The sequence below is a fragment of the Perissodus microlepis genome, chromosome 19 (genome assembly GCF_051167445.1).
Source record: "Perissodus microlepis isolate ML-2025 ecotype Zambia chromosome 19, ASM5116744v1, whole genome shotgun sequence".
Taxonomy (NCBI): Eukaryota; Metazoa; Chordata; class Actinopteri; order Cichliformes; family Cichlidae; genus Perissodus; species Perissodus microlepis.
In genome coordinates this window covers 29,778,957-29,791,009 of record NC_140479.1, presented here as the reverse complement: position 1 = coordinate 29,791,009, position 12,053 = coordinate 29,778,957, and the positions used below count along the sequence as shown (strand labels likewise).

The window sequence follows — 12,053 nt, the reverse complement described above, 5'->3', positions numbered from 1 at the left end:
TCATCCATTCTGTTTCTGATTTATATTTTGCAATACTGTGCCTCTGCATATAGGATTTCCTTGGTAAGGGCGTAAATTACGAATTGTGTCTTTTGTTTAAAGTCTGAGCCAAGATGCCGAAGCTTTGCGCATATTTTCAACACATGCTGGAATTCCTGCCTCAAAAACTGCTTTGCAATGCATTTTCTCGCCATATTTTCCTGCATCTCTTACAGAAATCAAAGAGGAACATGATGTTTTCTTCTGAGTGTTGTGTTTATGAACCTGAAGTCATAAGAAGCCAATTAAAGCATGAGTTTTAAAAATTACTGCTACTATATACTACATACTTTGCTCATCTTCATTTAAAGATCAACTCAATAATATGACTGTATCAGGAAAAGTCACACATAGGAATTCCAAGCAAAAACAATGGCAAAAAAATAAAAGCCATGCAACAAAGTAACGACCTCAAGAACATGTTTTATGTTTTCCTGTTTTTCATTCCAGGAAACAGAGAATGGGAGGATGGTCTGACTCCCCCTTGTGCTTTGCGTAATATTGGCTTCCTTTGTTCCAAATGAAAGCCTTTAAAAACAGCACACATGCTCGTTCTGTGTCAGTTAAAGCGACATCATGGTGTCAAAGGTGCTTGTGGGTGCTGCTGTTTTTGTTGTCGCCCTCATTTCAGAGAGTACGTTTGTGCTGCTTTATCTGTGTTTTTTGGTGCAACATTTCAGATGTTATTTTTCTGCTATTAATATTTTGCGCATCTGTAAAAGAAAAATATGCTTCTTCATCTCAGGTGCGGGCATAATCGGTGGCAGGGAGGCAGCGCCGCATTCTCGGCCCTACATGGCTTCCATCCAGGTGCCAGAAGGGGAGAATCTGAAACATGAATGCGGAGGCTTTGTGGTAGCAGATCAGTGGGTGATGACTGCAGTGCACTGTCTACCTAACGGGTAAGGCAACATTTTTTACAGTGTAACAAATGTATGGAAACAAGTGCAAGATCAGAATCATATTAGCATGATATTTTCCATTTAGAGCTGGTGCTGTTTGGATTGTGTTTGTTTGTATTTGCTTGGGCAATAATCTCTCATGTGCTTGTTCAAGTTTCATGTTTAAATTTGCTCAATGGCTCTACAAGAGCATTTAGAGTTTGCTTTTATGTAGTAGATAATTATTTTTCTTGATGATTATTCAATAATATAACACTATTGTGCTCTTTTTTAAGACCAGATGGAAGGAAGGTGGTGCTCGGTGTCCATTCTCTGAGTGAACCTGAAGAGACAAAGCAAATCTTTGACATTTTGGAACTTCACAATCACCAAGATTTTGACCCAAGTAATTATGACAATGACATTGCTTTAATTAAGGTAAGTGCATATGCTATGCCCTTATACTATCTGAATACTCAGAAACAAGAGTCTATAATAGTAAACCAAAACAGTGATATATTTGGAATCATTATCTGTGGGGGCTTTTGCAGCTGGATCGTCCATTTAACATTTCCGAAGCGGTTAAAGCGGTGGAATTTCTGCGTGCTGGAGGCACAAACCCCGACACCGGTAACGAGGTCGAAACAGCTGGCTGGGGATCGGTTGACAACCTGGGGACCAGACCAGATAAACTCAAAGAGGTGACTGTCGAGGTGATTAGCCCAGCTCGGTGCAGACGCAGCGACTACTTTGGTAGAAAGTTCACCACTAACATGATATGTGCACATAAAGTATGCGCAAACCCCTGTGACCAACCACATAAGAATGAGGACAGTTGTGATGTAAGTTTTACTTCCTTTTATTCTACTTAACATCAATGGTGAAACGTGAAAACAGTTGTTAGACAGCTGGCTTAGATTGTATTACTGATCCTAAACTTGTGCTTTTTTTTTCCTGCTTCTTTGTTGTGGTCATTCAGGGGGACTCTGGAGGTCCTCTGCTCTATAATGGCGTTGTGGTGGGCATCACCTCAAATGGCGGAAAAAAGTGCGGCCAAACAAAAAAGCCTGGAATTTATACTATCATCTCTCACTACACTCAATGGATTGACAACATCATGAATCCACAGCCAGCCGCAGCAGAAGACCAGAGCGCATAAATGAAAGCAGACGTTACATTCAAGTTTTTAGCTACAGCTGACTATGCATCTGTCACAGTGTTTTTTATATATACATATATGATTAATGCATGTCTGTAGGAGCAGTTCATCAATGTGTGGCAAATGACAAAAACATATGTAAACGTCTTTATTTTTTTCTACTGCTCCTGATTGCTCCCTCTATGGGCGTCGCCATAGAGAATTGTCTGCCTCCATTTTACCCTCTCTAGCATCATAATAACAATCACATAATTTAGCACTTTGCTGTATTATGGAATTAATAAAAACATAGTACATGTCTCGTGTTATACCTGTACCTTGCAGAAAAGCAACAGCTGTGATAGATAGATAGATAGATAGATAGATAGATAGATAGATAGATAGATAGATAGATAGATAGATAGATAGATAGATAGATAGATAGATAGATAGATAGATAGATAGATAGAGTAGGACACCAAACATTTGGCTTTAATTTGGAAATTATTGATGAAAACTAAAGAGATAGGAGGTTTGATTCTACCTAAAATAAGATTGTATTACTGGGCATCCCAGCTCAGAACAGTAGTAGAGATGAAGAGATTGGTTCTGTTAAACAGAACTCTAGGAATGCCAGGAATATTAATATCTACAGTACAATGTCTTAGTCAACAGTCTCAGAGGAAAATTTACGTAATACACGGGTTAAACAAACACTGCAGGTATGGAATGCAGTGCATGCAATTAAAGGGGAAAGTAGAAGGTCATGGACCATGCCTACTGTTCACTAGGAAATATCAAGTGTCCCCCCTCTATACTTGTTAGAGGGGGGACACTTGATATTTCCAAAAGTTAAGAATAAACCAATTATTTGATGGAAACGTGTTCACATTATCTACTCCAGGAAAAAATAATTGGCTTACTCCTAGGTGACTTATGTATAGACATCTAAAAATTAGACATCACATCACAAAACACACTGACTGTGGCATTCTGAAAAAGGATCCAACCAATATTGAATTATGATTTCATCTACGTATTCCAACAATAAAACATATCTTTTTAAAAAGTGAGTGACAGAGATATCAGAAAATGCCAGATATATTATACAGCTTTAATTACTTTAACTTATAAGAAGATGGACACTTATCATTGTTGTCTACCTTAATTATGATTATGATCCATTCCGAACTTTTTGGGGATAAAAGCTTTGTTCTATCTACAGTTCATTTATCTGTTTGTAGCTAAACTATATTTCAAATGAAGCCAACCCTGAAAGTCAGTCGGTGCCTTTTCCTCTTGTTTAGTTTTGTTTAATACTACCTGTAAGTTGTGCTATTGGCAATAAAGTTCCAAATGTACTTTGTGAGTAGAAAGACAAACAATAATAGATCAGACTAACTGAAAATATGATTAAAAGCCAAAGTTTACAATGTTGGAACACAACACCAAGATGTCATCTAAACAATTTATGCATCACTGTTGTAATTTTAATACATGTGTGTCAGCTTATTGGCAAGTGGAAACATTTGTAAAATTGTCTTCAAGTCTCAGGCAATCAAGATAACAACAACAACAACAACAACAACAACAGATCTCATAAACTTTCCAGTCTTCATACCAGTGGTGAGGAAGTCCAAAAGCAAATAAAAAGAGCACATGCACTTTTTCTTTTCCTCCTTTCACTGGTCTGTGCAGACAAGCAGGTATGTGAGTAGTTCCCAACATGCTCCACTGATTTGTTTAGCTTGATCAAATCCACAGCATCACCCCTGCCATTGTGTTCTACCAAGAGGCTCACGTTTCTAAAAGACAGTACATCTTAACAGTCATTTAAAGGTATTCATAGCTAGTTAACTTAGAATACAAAGGTTATAAAGACAATAAGAAAGATTACAAGGACATTTTCTGCAAGTGATTCAACCTTCAAAAGCAAACCATGCTACCACATGAGTACCAAATAAAGGAAACAAATGTTTAATGTAATTCAATCCAATTAAAAACATCTACACTAACACATTTTGTTTTACCAAACAGGAAGTTTAAGAAAGGTTCAAGGCTCTAGGGTACATCATTATACTGCTTTTCCATCTGCAGTGTTCCCCTTTTTATAAGAAAGAGAAGTTAATTTTCTCTTAATAAGTAGTTCACTTCCAGTGCTCCTTCCTCTCTTCAATCACTTTGTTTCGTTCCTGCAGCTCCTGCAAAGAAAATCTCTTCACTATGTGGGGGTGTCCTCCGTGTGAGGCAACCAGTTTACTGATCCCGGACAGCAAATCTTTCACCTGAGGATAGCTCAAAGCATTCTGGGATTTTATAATGTTCAGCTCATACAGGGAGTGCAGAATTATTAGGCAAATGAGTATTTTGTCCACGTCATCCTCTTCATGCATGTTGTCTTACTCCAAGCTGTATAGGCTCGAAAGCCTACTACCAATTAAGCATATTAGGTGATGTGCATCTCTGTAATGAGAAGGGGTGTGGTCTAATGACATCAACACCCTATATCAGGTGTGCATAATTATTAGGCAACGTCCTTTCCTTTGGCAAAATGGGTCAAAAGAAGGACTTGACAGGCTCAGAAAAGTCAAAAATAGTGAGATATCTTGCAGAGGGATGCAGCAGTCTCAAAATTGCAAAGCTTCTGAAGCGTGATCATCGAACAATCAAGCGTTTCATTCAAAATAGTCAACAGGGTCGCAAGAAGCGTGTGGAAAAACCAAGGCGCAAAATAACTGCCCATGAACTGAGAAAAGTCAAGCGTGCAGCTGCCAAGATGCCACTTGCCACCAGTTTGGCCATATTTCAGAGCTGCAACATCACTGGAGTGCCCAAAAGCACAAGGTGTGCAATACTCAGAGACATGGCCAAGGTAAGAAAGGCTGAAAGACGACCACCACTGAACAAGACACACAAGCTGAAACGTCAAGACTGGGCCAAGAAATATCTCAAGACTGGTCTTTCTAAGGTTTTATGGACTGATGAAATGAGAGTGAGTCTTGATGGGCCAGATGGATGGGCCCGTGGCTGGATTGGTAAAGGGCAGAGAGCTCCAGTCCGACTCAGACGCCAGCAAGGTGGAGGTGGAGTACTGGTTTGGGCTGGTATCATCAAAGATGAGCTTGTGGGGCCTTTTCAGGTTGAGGATGGAGTCAAGCTCAACTCCCAGTCCTACTGCCAGTTTCTGGAAGACACCTTCTTCAAGCAGTGGTACAGGAAGAAGTCTGCATCCTTCAAGAAAAACATGATTTTCATGCAGGACAATGCTCCATCACACGCGTCCAAGTACTCCACAGCGTGGCTGGCAAGAAAGGGTATAAAAGAAGAAAAACTAATGACATGGCCTCCTTGTTCACCTGATCTGGACCCCATTGAGAACCTGTGGTCCATCATCAAATGTGAGATTTACAAGGAGGGAAAACAGTACACCTCTCTGAACAGTGTCTGGGAGGCTGTGGTTGCTGCTGCACGCAATGTTGATGGTGAACAGATCAAAACACTGACAGAATCCATGGATGGCAGGCTTTTGAGTGTCCTTGCAAAGAAAGGTGGCTATATTGGTCGCTGATTTGTTTTTGTTTTGTTTTTGAATGTCAGAAATGTATATTTGTGAATGTGGAGATGTTATATTGGTTTCACTGGTAAAAATAAATAATTGAAATGGGTATATATTTGTTTTTTGTTAAGTTGCCTAATAATTCTGCACAGTAATAGTCACCTGCACACACAGATATCCCCCTAAAATAGCTAAAACTAAAAACAAACTAAAAACTACTTCCAAAAACATTCAGCTTTGATATTAATGAGTTTTTTGGGTTCATTGAGAACATGGTTGTTGTTCAATAATAACATTATTCCTCAAAAATACAACTTGCCTAATAATTCTGCACTCCCTGTAATAATGGCTCCCGCACTTCCAGACAAAATCCTGCAGGGCTGAATGAGCACCAGCAACATAGTTGTTGATTTTCTGAGGCCTGCACTTGTTGTTGTCGAATTGAACGAACAACACGATGGCATGCTCTGCGAATTCTCATCCAAAGATCTTCTGGAGGTGTCTGAACATCTCGCACTCTCCCTGGGTGAAGCGTCCCACCTGGAGCACCAGCAGGAAAACATGGGGCCCAGGTACGGCCAGAGCCAGGCAGTCCTTCACCAGCTCTACATTCTCCACCCCGTCTTCGTCCCACAGCTCAGGGGTGTCGACGAGGATGAGCTTCCTCCCTGCTGCATATACCTCCTTTCTCTTGCAAGATACGGTTGGTAGGGCCGGTTCATGAGTGGATCCGTTAACTGAGTACTGGCTACCTGCTCTCTCTAGGATTACATTCAGAGCAGAAGACTTACCGCTGCCACTGAGACCCAGCAAGATCACAGAGATCTTATTCTTTTCATCATCTGAAAGCCAAAAATGAAAATGACTGTTAGAAAACACCTACAGAAAATTAGACCATACAACTCTTGTGAAAATGTTGAAAATATGATTACACACTAGCTACAGCCCCTATATTATAATATCTATAACTTGTGGAGGGCCATTTCCCCTGTTGGGGTCTATATCATGTTCTTCTGGTTTTAAATGTGTCAAACTGAATTTTTAACACTAAAGATTATAACAATATCCATATAAAAATGTAACTCTATCACCCCCTAGGGGCAATTAACATCACTTTTACCTCTTCCAGTAGATGCTGGACGATGTATTCACCACTTTTTGGTGTACAGGGAAGTTATAGGTCTGTATTTTTATTCATCTTGACAACTTTAGTTTTAAAACACCAGAACAAATGGAAATAGCTCTTACCGTCAGGGGCACTGATCTGAAGTTGCAACATGGCTCTGTGGCTTCTTACAGCCTCCTCAAGGTTCTCTCTTTTTGCCTCATACTGCTTTTGTTCAGCTCCCTCCTTCTTTCTTTCCTCATCGTGCTTTTCTTTCAGCTCCTCCAGCTCCCTGGCTCTTCTCTGCTCCTGTTGTTGAAGTAGCTGCATGAAAGCTTGCTCCTTCTCTTCTGCCTCGCGTACTTTCCTTTTCAGCATGTTCATGGCCGAGTCTTCTGTCCTACGTTTCATGGATTCACTTAGCATGCTTTCAGTGTAACCTGTGACGCCATTTTCAGTCATCAGGTAGTCAACCATCTCGAGCAGGGCGTGCAGCCCGCCACCCGGAGCAGAGGACCTAACCCGGCAGTACTTGCCGTCACATACATTTATCAAATCTAGCAGGGCGTCATTTAATGTGTCAACAACCTTTCCATCTTCCACAGAGAGGACAATTAAGTATTTTAAAGCCTCAGCTCCAAAGTGGGCCTGAAGGATCCCTGTCAGTCTTTGTTCTCTCATTGTGTAACAGCCACCTTGGATCAGCAACAGAAATGTTCTGATTTCCTCTGTGCAAGACTTGAAACAGCTATCGATTGTCTCACAGATGCTCTCCTCTGTCATGTTTTCCTTTAACTCTGCATAGTGCAAGCTGATCGAACGATCCTCCACAGTCAAATCACAGACTTGGTTTGATCCCACAGATCTAAAACTTAACTTGTGACTTTCATCCTCAGAGCTATCCTGAGCCAGAGATTTCAGAGCAGACCATTCTTCCATCATTGATATGACCACCATCATCTGTCTTATATCTGTTAGATTGTCTGTCAAACAAAACAATAACAACTTATAAGTACACAACCCAACACATCCTTAGGATCAGCCTATTAATTAATGAAAGACCAAGACAGACTTTTAATTCATTTGAAAGCCTGATGCTTAACATTGTCCACCCCAGCTGTGAAACTCAGAAACCAGTCTTACTTGTTATCATCTATCGTCCACCTGGGCCTTACACAGAGTTTCTGTCTGATTTCTCAGACTTTATATCTAATTTAGTTCTGAGCTCAGATAAAATAATTATTGTGGGTGATTTTAACATCCATGTAGATGCTAAAAATGACAGCCTCAACATGGCATTTAGTCTGTTATTAGACTCAATCGGCTTCTCTCGAAATGTAAAAGAACCCACTCACCACTTTAATCACACTCTAGATCTTGTTTTAACATATGGCATAGAAACTGAACATTTAACAGTGTTTCCTGAAAACCCTCTCCTGTCTGATCATTTCCTGATAACATTTACATTTACAATAATTGATTACACAGCGGTGGAGAGTAGATTTTATCAAAGTAGATGTCTTTCTGAAAGCGCTGTAACTAAGTTTAAGAATATAATCCACCCACTGTTATCATCTTCAATGCCCTGTACCAACACAGAGCAGAGCAGCTATCTGAACGCTACCCCAACAGAGGTCGATTATCTTGTTAATAATTTCACCTCCTCACTACGTACGACTCTGGATACTGTAGCTCCAGTGAAAACTAAGGTCTCTAATCAGAAGTACCTGACTCCGTGGTATAATTCTCAAACACGTACCCTAAAGCAGATGACTCGTAATCTGGAGAGGAAATGGCGTGTCACAAATTTAGAGGATCATCATTTAGCCTGGAGAAATAGTTTGCTGCTTTATAAGAAAGCCCTCCGCAAAGCCAGAACATCTTACTATTCATCACTGATTGAAGAAAATAAGAACAACCCCAGGTTTCTCTTCAGCTCTGTAGCCAGGCTGACAAACAGTCAGAGCTCTGTTGAGCCAACCATCCCTTTAACGTTAACTAGTAATGACTTCATGAACTTCTTCACAAATAAAATTTTTATCATTAGAGAAAAAATTACCAGTAATCATCCCACAGATGTAATATTATCTACAGCTACTCTTAGTACCATTGATGTTAAGTTAGACTCTTTTTCTCCAATTGATCTTTCTGAGTTAACTTCAATAATTACTTCCTCCAAACCATCAACGTGTCTTTTAGACCCCATTCCTACAAAACTGCTCAAAGAAGTCCTGCCATTAATTAATTCTTCGATCTTAAATATGATCAACCTATCTCTAATAATCAGCTGTGTACCACAGGCCTTCAAGCTGGCTGTAGTTAAACCTTTACTCAAAAAGCATCTCTAGACCCAGCAGTCTTAGCTAATTATAGGCCAATCTCCAACCTTCCTTTCATATCAAAAATCCTTGAAAGAGTAGTTGTCAAACAGCTAACAGATCATCTGCAGAGGAATGGTTTATTTGAAGAGTTTCAGTCAGGTTTCAGAGCTCATCACAGCACAGAAACAGCTTTAGTGAAGGTTACAAATGATCTTCTTATGGCCTCTGACAGTGGACTCATCTCTGTGCTTGTCCTGCTAGACCTCAGTGCAGCGTTCGATACTGTCGACCATAATATCCTATTAGAGCGATTAGAACATGCTGTAGGTATTACAGGTACTGCACTGCAGTGGTTTGTATCATATCTATCTAATAGACTCCAGTTTGTGCATGTAAATGGAGAGTCCTCTTCACACACTGAGGTTAATTATGGAGTTCCACAGGGTTCAGTGCTAGGACCAATTCTGTTTACATTATACATGCTTCCCTTAGGCAGCATCATTAGAAGACATAGCATACATTTACACTGCTATGCAGATGACACCCAGCTCTATCTGTCCATGAAGCCAGATAACACACACCAATGAGTTAAACTGCAGGAATGTCTTAAAGACATAAAGACCTGGATGGCCGCTAACTTTCTGCTTCTTAATTCAGATAAAACTGAGGTTATTGTACTCGGCCCTGAAAATCTTAGAAATATGGTATCTAACCAGATTCATACTCTGGATGGCATTACCTTGGCCTCCAGTAACGCTGTGAGGAACCTTGGAGTCATTTTTGACCAGGACATGTCCTTCAACGCACATATTAAACAAATATGTAAGACTGCTTTCTTCCATTTGTGCAACATCTCTAAAGTTAGAAATATCCTGTCTCAGAGTGACGCTGAAAAACTAGTTCATGCATTTATTACTTCCAGGCTGGACGACTGTAATTCATTATTATCAGGATGTCCAAAAAACTCACTGAAAAGCCTTCAGCTAATCCAAAATGCTGCAGCAAGAGTCCTGACAGGGACTAGAAAGAGAGAGCATATTTCTCCTGTTTTGGCTTCCCTTCATTGGCTTCCTGTTAAGTCCAGAATTGAATTCAAAATCCTGCTCCTCACATACAAGGTTTTAAACAATCAGGCCCCATCTTATCTTAATGACCTTGTAGTACCATATCACCCTATTAGAGCACTTCGCTCTCGCTCTGCAGGCCTACTTGTTGTTCCTAGAGTATTTAAAAGTAGAATGGGAGGCAGAGCCTTCAGTTTTCAGGCCCCTCTTCTGTGGAACCAGCTTCCAGTTTGGATTCAGGAGACAGAAACTATCTCTACTTTTAAGATTAGGCTTCAAACTTTCCTTTTTGCTAAAGCATATAGTTAGGGCTGGACCAGGTGACCCTGAATCCTCCCTTAGTTATGCTGCAATAGACGTAGGCTGCCGGGGGATTCCCATGATGCATTGAGTTTTTCCTTTCCAGTCACCTTTCTCACTCACTATGTATTAATAGACCTCTCTGCATTGAATCATATCTGTTATTAACCTCTGTCTCTCTTCCACAGCATGTCTTTTATCCTGTCTTCCTTCTCTCACCCCAACCGGTCGCAGCAGATGGCCCCGCCCCTCCCTGAGCCTGGTTCTGCCGGAGGTTTCTTCCTGTTAAAAGGGAGTTTTTCCTTCCCACTGTCGCCAAAGTGCTTGCTCATAGGGGGTCATATGATTGTTGGGTTTTTCTCTGTATCTATGAAGCGCCTTGAGGCGACTTTTGTTGTGATTTGGCGCTATATAAATAAAATTGAATTGAATTGAATTGAATGTTTAAAATAATTTGCATTGCTTTGTAAACTATTTAGTCACTGATTTGACCGCATAGTAAAAGAAAAATACGATTACTCACTGCTAGCCATGTCTTTTGCAGGTGCTCCAGCAAGTCTGCACTAAGATCCTTGTCAGCTCAAGATAACACCTGAAACTAGACACTCAGGCTCTGAAACAAGCATTATAAAGGAAAAAGGTAAAACAGGTAAAAGGTAAAACAGGATGCTTCTGGATTACAACATGTGGCACTACAAGTTCAACTGTCAAGGAAGTGCATTCCACCGTTCACGCCTGGATGAACATGTATCTTCCTTGTGCTTCACTTTAGGTTTGAGAATACAAAAGAAAAAAAGCATTACTTCAAATAATTTTGTGCACAAAGCAGTTTTCCATGCTAAACTTTAAAATTCAGTAAAGACTTGACCTTAACATAACAGGCCTAAGATAACGTGTTTCCGCCTAAGATGGAAGCGCTCATAATGTCAGTGTCTGCACAAGGTGAACATTTTAAATGGAACCATTATGGGAATTTGCAAACACATAATCAGCTTGCCTGATCCGGTTTCCCTTTCCTACTTTAATCATTTACTGCCCTCTGCACCATGGAGCCAGTCTGCAAGACATCCGGTAATTGTTTTTGTTTTTTTTTTAAATCTGGATAACAGCTGAATCAGCCACACTGCAGACCGTCAAGAAACATAAGTTTACTTTGGAGTCATGGCATGCCAAATATACTGTGGTTCAACAGCCTGTTAACACTTCATCTCCGATGAATTACTACTAATAAAAATTCCAAGGAAAAAAATCCCCAAGAAACCATTGAATGAGCAGTAATACCGCATAGCTATATTATAACACGTCACGTTAGAATAAAGACACACTACAGTATGCAGCTGTTTTCCCCCGTACGTGATCGCAGAAGGATTGCAGCATCACTAGGAGCGGCGTGAAACTGCCAGCTGCTGTCAAAACGGCCCAAAACAAGACCGTACTAAGACATGAAAACGGGGGCATCGTCTGTTAAAACCCGAAAATTTTATTTCTTATAATGGATTGGTGTGTCCGACACGACGCGAAATACTATAAAACTGTGTCGGGAGTAAATCAAATCATAATCTTATATTGTAAAATTTGCCCGGAAGTACTTATATGCTGGTTTAGTAACCCCCCCCCCCCCCCCCCCCCAATTATTGAAATCGTTCGCT

At 40.3% G+C, this 12,053-nt stretch overlaps 1 protein-coding gene and 1 pseudogene across 1 annotated transcript; one reads left to right on the top strand and one right to left on the bottom strand.

The window, feature by feature from the left end:
- The first annotated feature begins 562 nt into the window (after nt 1-562).
- On the top strand, nt 563-2,403 carry cfd (complement factor D (adipsin)). Its single transcript, XM_084914921.1, has 5 exons — nt 563-673; nt 785-941; nt 1,217-1,358; nt 1,472-1,762; nt 1,900-2,403. The coding sequence occupies exons 1-5, from the start codon at nt 616-618 to the stop codon at nt 2,077-2,079; spliced, it is 828 nt and encodes a 275-aa protein (XP_084771047.1). The 5' UTR covers nt 563-615; the 3' UTR covers nt 2,080-2,403.
- A 1,080-nt stretch (nt 2,404-3,483) lies between these two features.
- On the bottom strand, nt 3,484-10,937 carry LOC146366321 (uncharacterized; annotated as a pseudogene).
- Between the last annotated feature and the right edge of the window lie 1,116 nt (nt 10,938-12,053).